The following is a 22,294-nucleotide window of genomic DNA, read 5'->3' as shown; positions in this document are numbered from 1 at the left end:
CTGGCCGACTGGCGGATCCTGGCCGACTGGCGGATCCTGGCCGACTGGCGGATCCTGGCCGACTGGCAGTTCTGGCGGATCCTGGCCGACTGGCAGTTCTGGCGGATCCTGGCCGACTGGCAGTTCTGGCGGATCCTGGCCGACTGGCAGTTCTGGCGGATCCTGGCAGACTGGCGGCACTGGCGGCGCTGGGCAGACTGGCGGCACTGGCGGCGCTGGGCAGACTGGCGGCACTGGCGGCGCTGGGCAGACTGGCGGCACTGGCGGCGCTGGGCAGACGGGTAGCTCAGACGGCTCTGGGCAGACGGGTGGCTCAGACGGCGCTGGGCAGACTGGCGGCACTGGCGGCGCTGGGCAGACTGGCGGCACTGGCGGCGCTGGGCAGACTGGCGGCGCTGGGCAGACTGGCGGCACTGGCGGCGCTGGGCAGACTGGCGACGCTCAGACGGCGCTGGGCAGACTGGCGGCACTGGCGGCGCTGGGCAGACTGGCGGCGCTGGGCAGACTGGCGGCACTGGCGGCGCTGGGCAGACTGGCGGCTCAGACGGCGCTGGGCAGACTGGCGGCACTGGCGGCGCTGGGCAGACGGGTAGCTCAGACGGCGCTGGGCAGACGGGTAGCTCAGGCGGCGCTGGGCAGACGGGTAGCTCAGGCGGCGCTGGGCAGACTGGCGGCACTGGCGACACTTGGCAGACTGGCGGCGCTGGGCAGACTGGTAGCTCAGACGGCGCTGGGCAGACGGGTAGCTCAGACGGCGCTGGGCAGACGGGTAGCTCAGACGGCGCTGGGCAGACTGGCGGCACTGGCGGCGCTGGGCAGACGGGTAGCTCAGACGGCGCTGGGCAGACGGGTAGCTCAGACGGCGCTGGGCAGACTGGAGAAAAAGGCTCTGGCAGCGCTGGACTGAGGAGCACTGGTGCCTCTGGAATGAGGGGCTCTGGCGCCTCTGGCATGAGGGGCGGTAGCTCTGACAGCCCCGGACAGGCGGGAGACTCTGGCTGCGCTGGAGAGGAGGAAGGCTCCGGCAGCGCTGGACAGGCGGGACGCACTGTAGGCCTGATGCGTGGTGCTGGCACTGGTATGCCGTGCATACTATGCCAAGCCAACAGCTTTCTTTCTACTCTGTCCAATACATCCTCCACACTCTCAGACTCAGCACTCTGCTTCGCCGACAGCTCCAATTCCATCCATGGCTCCGCCCAGGGTCCTTTTCCGTCAAGGATCTCCTCCCAAGTCCATTTATCCAAATAGTGCAGCCTCTCCCACTGCTGCTGCTGCCTCTGTTGCTTCTCCTGCTGCTGCCTTTGCTGCTGCTGCTGTTGCTCCTGCTGCACCTGTTGCTTCTCCTGCTGTTGCTGCTGCCTCTGTTTACCACGCTGCTTGGTCCTTGGTTGGTGGGTGATTCTGTAACGGTTTTCTTCTGTGAAAGAGAGGCGGACCAAAATGCAGCGTGGTGGTTATTCATGTTTTTAATAAAGACGACTATACATGAACAGACTATACAAAACAAGAAAAGTGAAAACCTAAACAGTCCTATCTGGTGCAAACACAGAGACAGGAACAATCACCCACAAAACCCAACACAAAACAGGCTACCTAAATATGGTTCCCAATCAGAGACAATGACTAACACCTGCCTCTGATTGAGAACCATATCAGGCCAAACATAGAAATACACAAACCAGACACACAACATAGAATGCCCACCCAGCTCACGTCCTGACCAACACTAAAACAAGGAAAAACACATACGAACGATCGACAGAACGTGACACCTCCCACAAGTTGGATTGGCTTGATGGGCACTTCTTACGTACCATACGGTCAAGCTGCTCCCACAACAGCTCAATAGGGTTGAGATCCGGTGACTGTGCTGGCCACTCCATTATAGACAGAATACCAGCTGATTGATTCTTCCCTAAATAGTTCTTGCATAGTTTGGAGCTGTGCTTTGGGTTATTGTCCTGTTGTAGGAGAAAATTGACTCCAATTCAGCGTTGTCCAAAAGGTATGGTATGCAAAATGGAGTAATAGCCTTCCTTCTTCAAGATCCCTTTTACAAATCTCCCACTTTACCACCACCAAAGCACCCCCAGACCATCAGATTGCCTCCACCATGCTTGACAGATGACGTCACTCCTCCACCATCTTTTCAACTATTCCTCTCTCCAGTGTCTGTGTTCTTTTGCTCATCTTAATCTTTTATTTTTATTGGCCAGTCTGAGATATGTCTTTTTCTTTGCATCTCTGCCTAGAAGGCCAGCATCCTGGAGTCGCCTGTTCACTGTTGAGACTGAACAGAGGAACTCTGCGTAGAAGGCCAGCATCCTGGAGTCGCCTGTTCACTGTTGAGACTGGACAGAGGAACTCTGCGTAGAAGGCCAGCATCCTGGAGTCGCCTGTTCACTGTTGAGACTGGACAGAGGAACTCTGCCTAGAAGGCCAGCATCCCGGGGTCGCCTGTTCACTGTTGAGACTGGACAGAGGAACTCTGCCTAGAAGGCCAGCATCCCGGAGTCGCCTGTTCACTGTTGAGACTGGACAGAGGAACTCTGCCTAGAAGGCCAGCATCCCGGGGTCGCCTGTTCACTGTTGAGACTGGACAGAGGAACTCTGTCTAGAAGGCCAGCATCCTGGAGTCGCCTGTTCACTGTTGAGACTGGACAGAGGAACTTTGTCTAGAAGGCCAGCATCCTGGAGTCGCCTGTTCACTGTTGAGACTGGACAGAGGAACTCTGCCTAGAAGGCCAGCATCCTGGAGTCGCCTGTTCACTGTTGACTTGAGACTGGTGTTTTGTGGAAACTATTTAATGAAGCTGCCAGTTGAGGACTTGTGAGGCATCTGTTTCTCAAACTAGACACTCTAGTGTACGTGTCCTCTTGCTTAGTTGTGCACCGTGGCCTCCCACTGCTCTTTCTATTCTGGTTAGAGCCAGTTTGTGCTGTTCTGTGAAGGGAGTAGTACACAGTGCTGTACGAGATATTCAGTTTCTTGGCAATTTCTCACATGGAATAGTTTTCATTTCTCAGAACAAGACTAGACTGACGAGTTTCAGAAGAAAGTACTTTGTTTCTGGCCATTTTGAGCCTTTAATCAAACCCACAAAATGCTGATGCTCCAGATACTAACTAGTCTAAAGAAGGCCAGTTTTATTGCTTCTTTCATAAAGAAAACAGTTTTCATCTGTGCTAACATAATTGCAAAAGTGTTTTCTAATGATCAATTAGCCTTTAAAATGATAAACTTGGATTATCTAACACAATGTGCCATTGGAACACAGGAGTGATGGTGGCTGATAATGGGCATATGTAGATATTCCATAAAAAATCTGCCGTTTCCAGCTACAATAGTAATTTACAACATTAACAATGTCCACACTGTATTTTCTGATCAATTTGATGTTATTTTAATGGACCAAAAATGTGTCTTTCAAAAAACAAGGACATTTCTAAGTGACCCCAAACTTTTGAACGGCATTTAGTATAGTTTTATCTAAAAAAGGATAACTTGAATGTTTCACTATTTGTATTTTTCTGAAAACCACTGAGGAGGATGGTCCTCCCCTTCCTCCACTGAGGAGGATGGTCCTCCCCTTCCTCCACTGAGGAGGATGGTCCTCCCCTTCCTCCACTGAGGAGGATGGTCCTCCCCTTCCTCCACTGAGGAGGATGGTCCTCCCCTTCCTCCACTGAGGAGGATGGTCCTCCCCTTCCTCCACTGAGGAGCCTCCACTGATTGAGTAGTTGTTTGATTCAGGTTATGATAAATAACATAACTTTAAATAGAAATCAAAAGTTTCTGTTTTTTCAATCAACAAAAAAAACACATTCCACCCTCACAGATGTGGCAGACATAAATATAATGAATTAAAATATTAAACAAAACAAACCACACATTTGCAGCAGCACTGTATGTCTGATCATGTTAGCTGTTTCCAGCTTTAGCTGAGACAACAAGCAAAGCATGTGTTTTACAGCACCTTACACAACATGTACAGAGCAATTGGAAAGTATTCAGACCCCTTCACTTTTCCCACATTTTGTCATGTTACAGGCTTATTCTAAAAGTGATTAAGTTGTTTGTTTATCCTCATTAATCTACACATAATACCCCATAATGACATCACAATACCCCATAATGACATCACAATACCCCATAATGACATCACAATACCCCATAATGACATCACAATACCCCATAATCACAAAGCAAAAACTGTAATTGTTTTTTTTTGCGAGTTTATAAAAATAAAATAAATATGACATTTACATAAGTATTCAGATATTATATATATTACATTTACATAAGTATTCAGATATTATATATATTACATTTACATAAGTATTCAGATATTATATATATTACATTTACATAAGTATTCAGATATTATATATATTACATTTACATAAGTATTCAGATATTATATATATTACATTTACATAAGTATTCAGACCCTTTACTCAGTACTTTGTTGAAGCACCTTTGGCAACGATTACAGCCTCGAGTCTTCTTGGGTTTGACGCTACAAGCTTGGCACACCTGTATTTGGGGATTTTCTTCCATTCTTCTCTGCAGATCCTCTCAAGCTCTGTCAGGTTGGATGGGGAGCTTCGCAGCACAGCTATTTTCAGGTCATGAGCGCTCTGGAGCAGGTTTTCATCAAGGATCTCTCTGTACTTTGCTCTGTTCATCTTTTCTTCGTTCTGGACTATACTCCCTGTCACTGAAAAACTTCCCCACAGCATGATGCTGCCACCACCATGCTTCACCATAGGGATAGTATTGGCCAGGTGATGAGCGGTGCCTGGTTTTTGACAGAGGATGAGGTTGGCAGTTGTTGGCCCTTGGGAAGGGACGGGTCCTCATGCTCCTGGCTAATGGCGCTAGCTTTTTCTGAAGCTAGCTGTTTCTCGGGGAATTTTCTATGGCTATTGCTCAAGTCCGGGTAAAAATGTCACATGCAATGTCGCCTTTTTTTAGCCTACATGGCTTTTTTGTATAAAGCTAATGGGGTTTAACTTGAAGTGGAGGTAAGATTAACAATTGGAAATTACTTGTGCGGAGCTCTCAGTTCATGCGGCCATCTCGTTCAACCTTCACGTGATCCCATAACATAGATATTTTCTGAAATAATCCAATAATTTAGTTAGATTTTTTGCACCCGTTATTGAAATGGTTGTCCCAGTTGAAATGGCTTAGGCATTCTCCTCTCACTGTTCCTGACCCGACATTCATTATGAATGTAGGTTGCAGGTGAATACATTTTTCAACTGTTGGATATCCTAACTCTGGCATCATGTGGCAGGTAGGTACATATCCCAGGTATTCCAGAGATATTTCAACCAGGATCTTTTAAAAGTCTGGGAATTTGGGGAAAGTTCCATATATGTTGCAACCCTACCAACCCTACTAAACCCAACTAAACCCTACTAAACCCAACTAAACCCTACTAAACCCTACTAACCCCTACTAACCCCTACTAAACCCAACTAAACCCAACTAACCCCTACTAAAGCCTACTAAACCCTACTAAACCCTACTAACCCCTACTAACCCCTACTAAAACCTACTAACCCCTACTAAACCCTACTAACCCCTACTAAACCCAACTAAACCCTACTAAAACCTACTAAACCCTACTAAACCCTACTAACCCCTACTAAACCCAACTAAACCCAACTAACCCCTACTAAAACCTACTAAACCCTACTAACCCCTACTAAACCCAACTAAACCCTACTAACCCCTACTAAACCCTACTAACCCCTACTAAACCCAACTAAACCCAACTAACCCCTACTAAAACCTACTAAACCCTACTAAACCCAACTAACCCCTACTAACCCCTACTAAACCCAACTAAACCCAACTAAACCCAACTAAACCCTACTAAACCCAACTAAACCCTACTAAACCCAACTAACCCCTACTAAACCCAACTAAACCCAACTAAACCCAACTAAACCCTACTAAACCCAACTAAACCCAACTAAACCCTACTAAACCCTACTAACCCCTACTAAACCCAACTAACCCCTACTAAACCCTACTAACCCCTAATAAACCCAACTAAACCCAACTAACCCCTACTAAAACCTACTAAACCCTACTAAACCCTACTAACCACTACTAAACCCAACTAAACCCAACTAACCCCTACTAAAACCTACTAAACCCTACTAAACCCTACTAACCCCTACTAAACCCAACTAAACCCTACTAACCCCTACTAAACCCTACTAACCCCTACTAAACCCAACTAAACCCAACTAACCCCTACTAAAACCTACTAAACCCTACTAAACCCAACTAAACCCAACTAACCCCTACTATAACCCCTACTAAACCCAACTAAACCCAACTAAACCCTACTAAACCCAACTAAAGCCTACTAAACCCAACTAACCCCTACTAACCCCTACTAAACCCAACTAAACCCTACTAAACCCAACTAACCCCTACTAACCCCTACTAAACCCAACTAAACCCAACTAAACCCTACTAAACCCAACTAAACCCTACTAAACCCTACTAAACCCAACTAAACCCTACTAAACCCAACTAAACCCTACTAAACCCAACTAAACCCAACTAAACCCTACTAAAACCTACTAAACCCTACTAAACCCAACTAAACCCTACTAAACCCTACTAAACCCAACTAACCCCTACTAAACCCTACTAAACCCAACTAAACCCAACTAAACCCTACTAAACCCTACTAAACCCAACTAAACCCTACTAAACCCAACTAAACCCTACTAAACCCTACTAAACCCTACTAAACCCAACTAAACCCTACTAAACCCAACTAAACCCTACTAAACCCTACTAAACCCTACTAACCCCTACTAAACCCTACTAAACCCTACTAACCCCTACTAAACCCTACTAACCCCTACTAAACCCTACTAAACCCTACTCACAGGCCTGATGTGGTCTGTACAGGGTTGCAAAGGGAGGGTATATTACTAGAAACGTTTGATGTTTACCAGTATACTACCAGTATGTTTGTATGTTGAAGGATTTTATGTAATCTTTCACAAGACATTAGGCCCTTTGGGGTTCTTCAGATTATTACATGTGTCTGGAGACTCAAAATGTTAAAACCGACACAACTCAAATCTGGAGCCCCTACAGGGTCACAGTGACTATCGGCTTGAGTAATGACTACAGAATCACTTTAAGTAACTGTACTCAGATATATTTAGTGCAACAGGTTTCCTCAAAAGTTTTGAGTAATGACAGCACATTCGGGTGTGCAGTGTACATTAATACATACATATTACTACATACAACCTTTAATAAACACACAAAATAAAGAAAATGTTTTACCTCTTTTTTCTCCCCCATTTCCAATTGGTAGTTACAGTCTTGTTCCATCGCTGCAACTCCCGTACGGACTCGGGAGAAGCGAATGTCGAGAGCCGTGCATCCTCCGAAACTCAACCCATCCAATCCGCACTGCTTCTTGACACAATGCCCGCTTATCCCAAGAAGCCAGCCGCACCAATGTGCCGGAGGAAACACCGTACAACTGGCGACCATGTCAGCATGCACGCGCCTACCACAGAGTTGCTAGCGCACGATAGGACAAGGAAATCTCTGCCTGCCAAACTCTCTCCTAACCCAGACAACGCTGGTCCAATTGAACGCCGCCTCATGGGTCTCCCAGTCACAGTCAGCTGTGACACAGCCTGGGATTGAACCCGGGTCTGCGATGCAGTGCCTTAGACCGCTGCGCCACTCGGGAGACCCCTGCAAATGGATTTTAACAAACAATTGGTCCCTCAAAAAATGCAGCCCTCCATTGAATTTATGAATCCCGATGTGGCCCTCGAGCCAAAAAGTAAACCTTTGTTACAGTGTCTATGTAGTTGCAAATAGCAATATTCTTCAAGTATGTCTACTTCACCATCTGCCCATTTTATTGGTAAACTACAAGAAAGTGTAAACACTGTGTGTTTTAATGATCCATCACGTAATATGGTTGTCATAATTAGGTTTTAGTCCAGAGAGGCTTGAACAGTGACTAAGATCTTCAATGAGACCGTGTAGGGATCCAGATTGCGGACTTGAGAAAAAACTAGAGTCATCAACACTTTAGTTATTATCCCATGGATTTCTACCCCTTAATGTTGATTAATTGTTTTACATTTACCCTATGGGACTCCCAATCACGGCCTGATGTGATTCAGCCTGGATTCGAACCAGGGACTACAGTGATGCCTCTTGTACTGAGATGTAGGGCCGCTACGGCACCCAATTGCCTAAGGCTGGATGGTCTTGTTGGATCTAATTTTAATAGCTAGCATTTCAATGGCCATAATAATTAGATATGGAGACAACAGACAGCCTTGTTTTTTCCTCTTAAAAGCTCAAAACCTTCTGAGAAGTAACCATTATTTACTATTTTGGGGTTCTGTACAAAATCTTAACCCATATTATAAGAGATTCACCGAAATTAAAATATCCAGGCATTTATATATACATTCTAGTCGTACTTTATCAAATGCCAAAATCAGCTAGACGAGTAGATGTAATACTAAATACAGATACAGTACTAGATACAGTAGATCCACATCCGGCCGTGATTGGGAGTCCCACAATTGGCGTCGTCTGGGTTTGGCGTGGGGTAGGCCGTCATTGTAAATAAGAATTTGCTCTTAACTTGCTTGCCTAATTAAATAAAGTCCACCTGTGTGCAATCTAAGTGTCACATGATCTGTCACATGATCTCAGTATGTATACACCTCTTCTGAAAGGACCCAGAGTCTGCAACACCATTAAGCAAGGGGCACCACCAAGCAAGCGGCACCATGAAGACCAAGGAGCTCTCCTAACAGGTCAGGGACTAAGTTGTGGAGAAGTACAGTTCAGGGTTGGGTTTAAAAAAATTATCAGAAACTTTGAACATCCCACGGAGCACCGTTAAATCCATTATTAAAAAATGGAACGAATATGGCACCACCACAAACCAGCCAAGAGAGGGCCTCCCAGCAAAACTCACAGACCAGGCAAGGAGGGCATTAATCAGAGAGGCAACAAAGAGACCAACGATAACCCTGAAGGAGCTGCAAAGCTCCACATCGGAGATCAGAGTATCTGTTCATTGGACCACTTTAAGCCGTACACTCCACAGAGCTGAAGTTTATGGAAGAATGGTCAGAAATAAAGCCATTGCTTAAAGAAAAAAATAAGCAAACATGTTTGGTGTTCACCAAAAGGCATTAGGGAGACTCGCCAAACATCTGGTCAGATGAGACAAAAAATGAGCTTTTTGGCCCTCAAGGAAAACGCTATGTCTGGCGTAAACCCAACACCTCTCATCACTCCGAGAACACATCCCCACAGAGATTTGAGACTGGGACAGAGGTTCACCTTTCAGCAGGACAATGACCTGAAGCATACTGCTAAAGCAACACTCGAGTGGTTTAAGGAGAAACATTTAAATGTCTTGGAATGGCACAGACCTCAAACCAATTGAGAATCTGTGGTAAGACTTAAAGATTGCTGTACACTAGCAGAACCCATCCAACTAGAAGGAGATGGAGCAGTTTTGCTTTTTAGAATGGGCAAAATTCTCAGTAGCTAGACATGCCAAGCTTATAGAGACATACCCCAAGAGACTTGCTGCTGTAATTGCTGCAAAAGGTGGCTCTACAAAGTATTGACTTTGGGGGGGTGAATAATTATGCACGCTCAAGTGTCTTATTTCTTGTTTGTTCCACAATAAAACATATTTTGCATGTTGTGTACATCAAATGATACAAACCCCCAAAAATCAATTTTAATTCCAGGTTGTAAGGCAACAAAATAGAAAAAATACCTTCGCAAGCAACTGCACAGTAGATAAAGTGCTAGATAGAGTAAATATAGTACTATATACAGTAGTTCTAGTACTAGAAACAGATGAAGTACTATTAGTAGTAGTACTGTATATGTGTGTTGATTGTGTTGTGGTCTTTAGGGCCCTGATGAAGAGTTGTCGCTGTGTGGAGTTAGACTGTTGGGACGGGGCCCATGGGGAACCAATCATCTACCACGGCCACACCCTCACCTCCAAGGTCCTGTTTAAAGACGTCATCAAGGCCATCAAGGAGTATGCCTTCAAGGTAACCCTAACCCTAACTCATTAAGGAGTACTCCTTCAAGATCAGTATAACCCCTAACCTATGACCTCTAACCGTAACCCCTGACTCTAAGCCATTAAGGAGCACACCATCAAGGTCAGTCTAACCCTGACCCTAAAGTTAACCCCTAACCCTAACTCATCAAGGAGTACTCCTTCAAGATCAGTATAACCCTGACCCTAAAGTTAACCCCCTAACTCATCAAGGAGCACACCATCAAGGTCAGTCTAACCCTGACCCTAAAGTTAACCCCTAACCCTAACTCATCAAGGAGTACTCCTTCAAGATCAGTATAACCCTGACCCTAAAGTTAACCCCTAACCCAAACTCATCAAGGAGCACACCGTCAAGGTCAGTCTAACCCTGACCCTAAAGTTAACCCCTAACCCTAACTCATCAAGGAGCACACCGTCAAGGTCAGTCTAACCCTGACCCTAAAGTTAACCCCTAACCCTAACTCATCAAGGAGTACTCCTTCAAGATCAGTATAACCCCTAACCCATGACCTCTAACCGTAACCCCTGACCCTGATCCTAACCTTAACCCCTAACTCTAACCCATCAAGGAGTATGCCTTCAAGGTTTCACCATGAAGTCAAACCGGCCCAGTGATGACCAGTAGAGATGGACATGACTGCTAATGTTATATTGTTGTCCTCCCCCAGACATCAGAGTACCCAGTGATCCTATCCCTGGAGAACCACTGTACACTGGAGCAGCAGAAACTGATGGCCAAGCACATGATCTCCATCCTGGGCAGCGCCCTGCTCACCTCCCCACTGGAGGACCAGATGCCCACTGCCTTCCCCTCACCCCAGGTCAGAGACTAGCAGATAATCAATCAATCCATCCATCCATCAATCAGTCAATTCATCCACCTACCCACCCATCAACCCACCAATCCATCCATCCATCAGTCAATTAATCCACCTACCCACCCATGAATCCACCAGTCTATCCATCAATCAATCAATCAATCAATTCATCCACTTACCCACCCATCAACCCACCAATCCATCCATCCATCAATCAATTCATCCACCTACCCACCCATCAACCCACCAATCCATCAATCAATTCATCCACCCACCCACCCATCAACCCACCCATCAATCAATTCATCCATCCACCCACCCATCAAATCGCCCATCAATCAACTGATCCATCCACCCACCCATCAATCAATTCATCCATCCACCCACCCATCAAATCGCCCATCAATCAACTGATCCATCCACCAACCCATCAATCAATTCATACACCCACCCATCAACCCACCCATCAATCAATTCATCCACCCACCCATCAACCCACCCATCAATCAATTCATCCACCCACCCATCAACCCACCAATCCATCCATCCAATCGTATTTGTTTTTCAACCCTCAGTGTTTAAAGCCTGGAGCTTCATAACCACATACTCAGTATTTTAAATATGAACGCTAAGAGGCAAGCCTAAACAAGTTGTGGATGTTAGACAGATGAAAGGCTCTAAGTCAGTACTGAGAACGTGAAGGAAGAACAATAACATCTTGTTTGACTGAGTGGGATAAGATTGGGGTTTTACGAGAAGGAATGTGATGTCCCTGCTAACAGTATCTGTCTGTTAGAGCCTGTCTATAGGGCTAACAGTATCTGTCTGTTAGAGCCTGTCTATAGGGCTAACAGTAGCTGTCTGTTAGAGCCTGTCTATAGGGCTAACAGTATCTGTCTGTTAGAGTCTGTCTATAGGGCTAACAGTATCTGTCTGTTAGAGCCTGTCTGTCTATAGGGCTAACAGTATCTCTCTGTTAGAGCCTGTCTATAGGGCTAACAGTATCTGTCTGTTAGAGCCTGTCTATAGGGCTAACAGTATCTGTCTGTTAGAGCCTGTCTATAGGGCTAATAGTAGCTGTCTGTTAGAGCCTGTCTATAGGGCTAACAGTATCTGTCTGTTAGAGCCTGTCTGTCTATAGGGCTAACAGTATCTGTCTGTTAGAGTCTGTCTGTCTATAGGGCTAACAGTATCTGTCTGTTAGAGCCTGTCTATAGGACTAACATTATCTGTCTGTTAGAGCCTGTCTATAGGGCTAACAGTATCTGTCTGTTAGAGCCTGTCTATAGGGCTAACAGTATCTGTCTGTTAGAGCCTGTCTATAGGGCTAACAGTAGCTGTCTGTTAGAGCCTGTCTATAGGGCTAACAGTATCTGTCTGTTAGAGCCTGTCTGTCTATAGGGCTAACAGTATCTGTCTGGTAGAGCCTGTCTATAGGGCTAACAGTATCTGTCTGTTAGAGTCTGCCTGTCTATAGGGCTAACAGTATCTGTCTGTCTATAGGCCTGCTAACAGTATCTGTCTGTTAGAGCCTGTCTATAGGGCTAACAGTATCTGTCTGTTAGAGCCTGTCTATAGGGCTAACAGTATCTGTCTGTTAGAGCCTGTCTGTCTATAGGGCTAACAGTATCTCTCTGTTAGAGCCTGTCTATAGCCGGTCGCATCCGCGCTTCGGTCTGCAGGTTGTATAACTTTTTCATTACATTTCATTATAGTACAACGGTCTGATTTGTCTAATCTTAGCAATTTCTTCTTAGCTAGCTACATAGTCGTCGTTGTATCAAAGATAATTGCGTAATTATCGTATTTAGAGTCCTCCTATCTGCCCAACACGTTCACCGTCTACCGTAGCACTGTAGTAACTATCACACTCAACTGAACGACTTGATTAGTGTAGTGTTAGCTAGCTACATAGTTGTCTTTGCTGTCTTCGTATCCAAGATAATTGTGTAGTTTAGAGTGTGGAGTCTTAGAGTGATAATTGCGTATTATCGTATTTCGTCGTCCTCCTATCTGCCTAGCAGCTAGCCAGCTAGCATACGTTCACCGGGGTGACCGTAGCACTGTAGTAACTATCACACTCACCTGAACGACTTGATTAGTGTAGTATTAGCTAGCTACATAGTTGTCTTTGCTGTCTTCGTATCCAAGATAATTGTGTAGTTTAGAGTGTGTAGTCTTAGAGTGATTATCTTAATTCACCGAGGTTAGCTAGCCAGCTATTTTGTCGTCCTTAACGTAGGAGACACTCCTAGCTAGCCAACAGCCAGCCAACGTCTACTGAATAGAACTTTCGCATTCTGGGTCGCATTCCGCTTCGCTCCACAGGTAGTATCACATTTTCATTTCATTTCATTACAGTCCCAACGGTGTGATTTGTTTGATCGTAGCTAGCTACATAGCTAGTTACATAGCCGTCTTTGTTTCAAAGATAATTGTGTAGTCTAGAGGATTTTCTAGGTTAGCTAGCCAGCTATTGTCGTTCTCCTAACGCAACGTAACGTAACCAACACTGCTGGATAGCCAGCTAGTTCCCGAAAAGCAACATTGTAGAAACTTCACACTCAACGGTACGACTTGATTAGGGTAGTGTCAACAACGCAGCTAGCCTACCCCAGCAGTACTGTATCATTTTAATCATTTTAGTCAATTAGATTCTTGCTACTGGGAGGAGCTTAACTTTCTGAACATTCGAGACGTGTAGTCCACTTGTCATTCCAATCTCCTCTGCATTAGCGTAGCCTCTTCTCTAGCCTGTCAACTATGTGTCTGTCTATCCCTGTTCTCTCCTCTCTGCACAGACCATACAAACGCTCCACACCGCATGAAGTCGGGCCACCCTAATCTGGTGGTCCCAGCGCGCACGACCCACGTGGAGTTCCAGGTCTCCGGTAGCCTCTGGAACTGCCGATCTGCGGCCAACAAGGCAGAGTTCATCTCAGCCTATGCCTCCCTCCAGTCCCTCGACTTCTTGGCTCTGACGGAAACATGGATCACCACAGACAACACCGCTACTCCTACTGCTCTCTCTTCGTCCGCCCACGTGCTCTCGCACACCCCGAGAGCTTCTGGTCAGCGGGGTGGTGGCACCTGATGGATCCTCATCTCTCCCAAGTGGTCATTCTCTTTTCTCCCCTTACCCATCTGTCTATCGCCTCCTTTGAATTCCATGCTGTCACAGTTACCAGCCCTTTCAAGCTTAACATCCTTATCATTTATCGCCCTCCAGGTTCCCTCGGAGAGTTCATCAATGAGCTTGATGCCTTGATAAGCTCCTTTCCTGAGGACGGCTCACCTCTCACAGTTCTGGGCGAAAAGAACCTCCCCATACTGGTCTACCTTTGACTCATTCCTCTCTGCCTCCTTCTTTCCACTCCTCTCCTCTTTTGACCTCACCCTCTCACCTTCCCCCCCTACTCACAAGGCAGGATGACGCTCGACCTCATCTTTACTAGATGCTGTTCCTCCACTAACCTCATTGCAACTCCCCTCCAAGTCTCCGACCACTACCTTGTATCCTTTTCCCTCTCTCGCTCTCATCCAACACTTCCCACACTGCCCCTACTGGATGGTATCGCGCCGTCCCAACCTTCGCTCTCTCTCCCCGCTACTCTCTCCCTCTTCCATCCTATCATCTCTTCCCTCTGCTCAAACCTTCTCCAACCTATCTCCTGATTCTGCCTCCTCAACCCTCCTCTCCTCCCTTTCTGCATCCTTTGACTCTCTATGTCCCCTATCCTCCAGGCCGGCTCGGTTCCCCTCCCGCTCCGTGGCTCGACGACTCATTGCGAGCTCACAGAACAGGGCTCCGGGCAGCCGAAAATGGAAATGGAGGAAAATCAAAGGTCCCTGCGGACCTGGCATCCTTTCACTCCCTCCTCTCTACATTTTCCTCCTCTGTCTCTGCTGCTAAAGCCACTTTCTACCACTCTAAATTCCAAGCATCTGCCTCTAACCCTAGGAAGCTCTTTGCCACCTTCTCCTCCTCTTGAATCCTCCTCCCCCTCCCCCTCCTCCCTCTCTGCAGATGACTTCGTCAACCATTTTGAAAAGAAGGTCGACGACATCCGATCCTCGTTTGCTAAGTCAAACGACACCGCTGGTTCTGGAAGATCTCACACTGCCCTACCCTGTGCTCTGACCTCTTTCTCCCCTCTCTCTCCAGATGACATCTCGCGTCTTGTGACGGCCGGAAAAGCAACAACCTGCCCGCTTGACCCTATCCCCTCCTCTCTTCTCCAGACCATCTCCGGTGACCTTCTCCCTTACCTCACCTCGCTCATTTCTCATCCCTGACCGCTGGCTACGTCCCTCCTGTCTTCAAGAGAGCGAGAGTTGCACCCCTTCTGAAAAAACCTACACTCGATCCCTCCGATGTCAACAACTACAGACCAGTATCCCTTCTTTCTTTCTCTCCAAAACTCTTGAACGTGAGCCGTCCTAGGCCAGCTCTCCCGCTATCTCTCTCAGAATGACCTTCTTGATCCAAATCAGTCAGGTTTCAAGACTAGTCATTCAACTGAGACTGCTCTTCTCTGTATCACGGAGGCGCTCCGCACTGCTAAAGCTAACTCTCTCTCCTCTGCTCTCATCCTTCTAGACCTATCGGCTGCCTTCGATACTGTGAACCATCAGATCCTCCTCTCCACCCTCTCCGAGTTGGGCATCTCCGGCGCGGCCCACGCTTGGATTGCGTCCTACCTGACAGGTCGCTCCTACCAGGTGGCGTGGCGAGAATCCGTCTCTCACCACGTGCTCACCACTGGTGTCCCCCAGGGCTCTGTTCTAGGCCCTCTCCTATTCTCGCTATACACCAAGTCACTTGGCTCTGTCATAACCTCACATGGTCTCTCCTATCATTGCTATGCAGACGACACACAATTAATCTTCTCCTTTCCCCCTTCTGACGACCAGGTGGCGAATCGCATCTCTGCATGTCTGGACAGACATATCAGTGTGGATGACGGATCATCACCTCAAGCTGAACCTCGGCAAAAATGACTAGCTGCTCTTCCTCCCGGGGAAGGACTGCCCGTTCCATGATCTGCCATCACGGTTGACAACTCCATTGTGTCCTCGTCCCAGAGCGCTAAGAACCTTGGCAAGTGATCCTGGACAACACCCTGTCGTTCTCAAATAACATCAAGGCGGTGGCCCGTTCCTGTAGGTTCATGCTCTACAACATCCGCAGAGTAGACCCTGCCTCACACAGGAAGCGGCGCAGGTCCTAATCCAGGCACTTGTCATCTGGATTAGGACTAATCCCGTCTGGATTACTGCAACTCGCTGTTGGCTGGGCTCCCTGCCTGAAATGCCATTAAATGTACAACTCATCCAGAACGCCGCAGCCCGTCTGGTGTTCAACCTTCCCAAGTTCTCTCACGTCACCCCGCTCCTCCGCTCTCTCCACTGGCTTCCAGTTGAAGCATAAAACTACATCCGCTAAAGACCATGGTATCTTGCCTACGGAGCTGTGAGGGGAACGACACCTCAGTACCTCCAGGCTCTGATCAGGCCCTACACCCAAACAAGGGCACTGCGTTCATCCACCTCTGGCCTGCTCGCTCCTACCACTGAGGAAGTACAGTTCCCGCTCAGCCCAGTCAAAACTGTTAGCTGCTCTGGCCCCCAATGGTGGAACAAACTCCTCACGACGCCAGGACAGCGGAGTCAATCACCACCTTCCGGAGACACCTGAAACCCCACCTCTTTAAGGAATACCTAGGATAGGATAAAGTAATCCTTCTCCCCCTCCCCTAAAAGACCTAGATGCACTATTGTAAAGTGGCTGTTCCACTGGATGTCATAAGGTGAAAGCACCAATTTGTAAGTCGCTCTGGATAAGAGCGTCTGCTAAATGACTTAAATGTAAATGTTAAATGTATCTGTCTGTTAGAGCCTGTCTATAGGGCTAACAGTATCTGTCTGTTAGAGCCTGTCTGTCTATAGGGCTAACAGTATCTGTCTGTTAGAGCCTGTCTATAGGGCTAACAGTATCTGTCTGTTAGAGCCTGTCTATAGGGCTAACAGTATCTCTCTGTTAGAGCCTGTCTGTCTATAGGGCTAACAGTATCTGTCTGTTAGAGCCTGTCTATAGGGCTAACAGTATCTGTCTGTTAGAGCCTGTCTGTCTATAGGGCTAACAGTATCTGTCTGTTAGAGCCTGTCTATAGGGCTAACAGTATCTGTCTGTTAGAGCCTGTCTGTCTATAGGGCTAACAGTATCTGTCTGTTAGAGCCTGTCTGTCTATAGGGCTAACAGTATCTGTCTGTTAGAGCCTGTCTGTCTATAGGGCTAACAGTATCTGTCTGTTAGAGCCTGTCTGTCTATAGGGCTAACAGTATCTGTCTGTTAGAGCCTGTCTATAGGGCTAACAGTATCTGTCTGTTAGAGCCTGTCTATAGGGCTAACAGTATCTGTCTGTTAGAGCCTGTCTGTCTATAGGGCTAACAGTATCTGTCTGGTAGAGCCTGTCTATAGGGCTAACAGTATCTGTCTGTTAAAGCCTGTCTGTCTATAGGGCTAACAGTATCTGTCTGGTAGAGCCTGTCTATAGGGCTAACAGTATCTGTCTGTTAGAGCCTGTCTGTCTATAGGGCTAACAGTATCTGTCTGTTAGAGCCTGTCTATAGGGCTAACAGTATCTGTCTGTTAGAGCCTGTCTATAGGGCTAACAGTATCTGTCTGTTAGAGCCTGTCTGTCTATAGGGCTAACAGTATCTGTCTGTTAGAGCCTGTCTATAGGGCTAACAGTATCTGTCTGTTAGAGCCTGTCTATGAATCTATGTATTTAATTTATTCTATTTAACTAGGGAAGTCAGTTACAATGACGGCCTACCAAACGGCAGAAGGCCTCCTGTGAGGACAGGGGCTAGGCTTAAAAACAAAAATAAATTAAATCAAATATAGGACAAAACAACAAGAGAGACAACACTACATAAAGAGGGACCTTAGACAACAACACAGCATGGCAGCAACACATCATGGTAGAAACACAAAACATTATTGGGAACAGACAACAGCACAAGTGCAAGAAGGTAGAGACAACAATACATCATGCAAAGCAGCCACAACTGTCAGTAAGAGTGTCCATGATTGAGTCTTTGAATATAGAGATAAAACTGTCCAGTTTGAGTGTTTGTTGCAGCTCGTTCCAGTCGCTAGCTGCAGCGAACTGAAAAGAGGAGGGACCCAGGGATGTGTGTGCTTTGGGGACCTTTAACAGAATGTGACTGGCAGAACGTGTGTTGTATGTGGAGGATGAGGGCTGCAATAGGTATCTCAGATAGGGGGGGGTGAAGGGGTGTTGTATGTGGAGGATGAGGGCTGCAGTAGGTATCTCAGATAGGGGGAGTGAACAGGTGTTGTATGTGGAGGATGAGGGCTGCAGTAGGTATCTCAGATAGGGGGTGAAGGGGGTGTTGTATGTGGAGGATGAGGGCTGCAGTAGATATCTCAGATAGGGGAGTGAACAGGTGTTGTATGTGGGGGATGAGGGCTGCAGTAGATATCTCAGATAGGGGAGTGAACAGGTGTTGTATGTGGAGGATGAGGGCTGCAGTAGATATCCCAGATAGGGGGAGTGAACAGGTGTTGTATGTGGAGGATGAGGGCTGCAGTAGATATCTCAGATAGGGGAGTGAACAGGTGTTGTATGTGGAGGATGAGGGCTGCAGTAGATATCTCAGATAGGGGAGTGAACAGGTGTTGTATGTGGAGGATGAGGGCTGCAGTAGGTATCTCAGATAGGGGGAGTGAAGGGGTGTTGTAATTGGAGGATGAGGGCTGCAGTCAGTATCTCAGATAGGGGAGTGAACAGGTGTTGTATGTGGGGGATGAGGGCTGCAGTAGATATCTCAGATAGGGAGGAGTGAACAGGTGTTGTATGTGGAGAATGAGGGCTGCAGTAGATATCCCAGATAGGGGGAGTGAACAGGTGTTGTATGTGGGGATGAGGGCTGCAGTAGGTATCTCAGATAGGGGGAGTGAACAGGTGTTGTATGTGGAGGATGAGGGCTGCAGTAGGTATCTCCAGATAGGGGGAGTGAACAGGTGTTGTATGTGGAGGATGAGGGCTGCAGTAGATATCTCAGATAGGGGGAGTGAACAGGTGGAGGATGAGGGCTGCAGTAGATATCTCAGATGGGGAGTGAACAGGTGTTGTATGTGGGGATGAGGGCTGCAGTAGATATCTCAGATAGGGGGAGTGAACAGGTGGAGGATGAGGGGCTGCAGTAGATATCTCAGATGGGGAGTGAACAGGTGTACTATGTGGAGGATGAGGGCTGCAGTAGGTATCTCAGATAGGGGGAGTGAACAGGTGTTGTATGTGGAGGATGAGGGCTGCAGTAGATATCTCAGATAGGGGGGAGTTGAAGGGGTGTTGTATGTGGAGGATGAGGGCTGCAGTAGATATCTCCAGATAGGGGGTGAAGGGGTGTTGTATGTGGAGGATGAGGGCTGCAGTAGATATCTCAGATAGGGGGAGTGAACAGGTGTTGTATGTGGAGGATGAGGGCTGCAGTAGGTATCTCAGATAGGGGAGTGAACAGGTGTTGTATGTGGAGGATGAGGGCTGCAGTAGGTATCTCAGATGGGGGAGGGGGAGTGGGGGAACAGGTGTTGTATGTGGAGGATGAGGGCTGCAGTAGGTATCTCAGATAGGGGGAGTGAACAGGTGTTGTATGTGGAGGATGAGGGCTGCAGTAGGTATCTCAGATAGGGGGAGTGAACAGGTGTTGTATGTGGAGGATGAGGGCTGCAGTAGGTATCTCAGATAGGGGGGTTGAAGGGGTGTTGTATGTGGAGGATGAGGGCTGCAGTAGATATCTCAGATAGGGGGGTGAAGGGGTGTTGTATGTGGAGGATGAGGGCTGCAGTAGATATCTCAGATAGGGGGAGTGAACAGGTGTTGTATGTGGAGGATGAGGGCTGCAGTAGGTATCTCAGATAGGGGAGTGAACAGGTGTTGTATGTGGAGGATGAGGGCTGCAGTAGGTATCTCAGATAGGGGGAGTGAACAGGTGTTGTATGTGGAGGATGAGGGCTGCAGTAGGTATCTCAGATAGGGGGGAGTGAACAGGTGTTGTATGTGGAGGATGAGGGCTGCAGTAGGTATCCCAGATAGGGGGGAGTGAACAGGTGTAGTATGTGGGGGATGAGGGCTGCAGTAGATATCTCAGATAGGGGGGAGTGAACAGGTGGAAGATAAGGGCTGCAGTAGATATCTCAGATGGGGGGAGTGAGGCCTAAGAGGGTTTTATAAATAAGCATCAACCACTGGGTCTTGCAATGGGTATACAGGGATGACCAGTTTACAGAGAAGTATAGAGTGCAAAACTACTACCTCATACACATAAGTGTAAAGGGATAAAGAATATGTACATAAAGATATATGAATGAGTGATGGTACAGAGTGGCATAGGCAAGATATACATATGTGAGATGGTGGCATTTAAAGTGGCTGGTGATACATGTGCAGTATGATATAGAGTACAGTATATACGTATATATGAGATGAATAATGTATGTAAACAAAGTGTTAACTCAATGTTAGTGGTGGCTGTTAACAGTCTGATGGCCTTGAGATAGAAGCTGTTTTTCAGTCTCTCGGTCCCAACTTTGATGCACCTGTACTGACCTCGCCTTCTGGACGATAGCGGGGTGAACAGGCAGTGGCTCGGGTGGTTGTTGTCCTTGAAGATCTTTATGGCCTTCCTGTGACATCGGGTGGTGTAGGTGTCCTGGAGGGCAGGTAGTTTGCCCCCGGTGATGCGTTGTGCAGACCTCACTACCCTCTGGAGAGCCTTACGGTTGTGGGCGGAGCAGTTGCCGTACCAGGCGGTGATACAGCCCGACAGGATGCTCTCGATTGTGCATCTGTAGAAGTTTGTGAGTGCTTTTGGTGACAAGCCGAATTTCTTCAGCCTCCTGAGGTTGAAGAGGCGCTGCTGCGCCTTCTTCACGATGCTGTCTGTGTGGGTGGACCAATTCAGTGGCTGATATGTGCTGAGAGAAGGACAGTGTACAGACTAGCCATACTCCAAAGTACTTGTATGAGGTGACTACTTCAAGCTCTAAACCCTCAGAGGTAGTAATCACACTGGTTTGGAGAGGGGCATTCTTCTTACCAAACCACATGATCTTTGTTTTTGGAAGTGTAGTTTAAGACTGTATCATCTGCATATAAATGATAGAGAGCTTCCTTCTGCCTGAGCTGTATTGTTGATGTAAATTGAGAAGAGCGTGGTGCCTAGGATTGAGCCTTGGGGTACTCCCTTGATGACAGACTGATGTTCTGACTTTATACACTGCACTCTTTGAGAGAGGTAGTTAGCAAACCAGGCCAAAGACCCCTCAGACACCAATACTCCTTAGCCGGCCCACAAGAATGGAATGGTCTACCGTATCAAAAGCTTTGGCCAAGTCAATAAAAATAGCAGCACAACATTGCTTAGAATCAAGGGCAGTGGTGACATCATTTGACCTATAAGGTTGCAATGACACATCCATAACCTGAGCGGAAACCAGATTGCATACAAGAGAGAATACTATAGACATCAAGAAAGCCAGTTGATTATTGACAAGTTTTTCCAACACTTTTGATGAACAGGGCAAAATAGAAATAGGCCTATACCAGTTAAGATCAGCTTGATCTCCCCCTTTAAATAAAGGACAAACCATGGCTGCCTTCAAAGCAATGGGAACCTCCCCAGAAAGGAGAGACAGGTTAAACAGGTCAGAGACAGGCTTGGTGATGATAGGGGCAGCAACCTTAAAGAAGAAAGGGTCTAAACCATCTGACCCAGATTGTTTTTTGGGGTCAAGTTTAAGGATCTCCTTTAGCACCTCAGACTCAGTGACTGCCTGCAGGGAGAACCTTTGTAGCGGGGCAGGGGAAAAAGAGGGAGGAGCATCAGGGCTAGTCGAATTAGAAGGTGTGGGAGATGAGGAAATGTTGGACGAGCAAGGAGGCATGGCTGAGTCAATGAAGTGGTGATTAAAGAGCTCAGCCATGTTCTTCTTGTCAGTAACAACCACATAATCAACATTAAGGAACATGGGCAGCTGTGAGGAGGAGGATTTATTCTCCAGCTCTTTAACCGTTTTCCAGAACTTCTTGGGGTTAGATCCACAGAGAGAGAACTGCTCCTTCAAGTAACTAACTTTGGCCTTCCGGAATTTCCTGAGTGCACTTATTTCTCCTTTGCCTGAACGAGAGCCAGTCAGCCTGATTATGCGTGTGCCGAGCCTTTCGCCAAATGGTATTCTTGAGATGGAGTAACTCTAACGGATCACGGCCGAACCTGTTTTTAATTCTCATTTTCTTTATAGGGGCAAAATCA

The 22,294-nt window shown here is 47.1% G+C and overlaps 1 protein-coding gene across 1 annotated transcript in view; it reads left to right on the top strand.

Annotated features, from left to right (window-relative positions):
• The window catches only part of LOC115127067 (1-phosphatidylinositol 4,5-bisphosphate phosphodiesterase delta-1-like), a 93,608-nt gene that overhangs the window by 43,129 nt on the left and 28,185 nt on the right, over positions 1-22,294 (top strand). The window contains exons 7-8 of the mRNA XM_065019205.1: positions 9,972-10,116; positions 10,799-10,951. Coding sequence (XP_064875277.1) covers positions 9,972-10,116; positions 10,799-10,951 — 298 coding nt within the window. The remainder of the gene's footprint in view (positions 1-9,971; positions 10,117-10,798; positions 10,952-22,294) is intronic.

Source organism: Oncorhynchus nerka, linkage group LG6 (genome assembly GCF_034236695.1).
Source record: "Oncorhynchus nerka isolate Pitt River linkage group LG6, Oner_Uvic_2.0, whole genome shotgun sequence".
NCBI classification, from domain to species: Eukaryota; Metazoa; Chordata; class Actinopteri; order Salmoniformes; family Salmonidae; genus Oncorhynchus; species Oncorhynchus nerka.
This window is presented reverse-complemented; position numbering and strand designations above follow the sequence as displayed.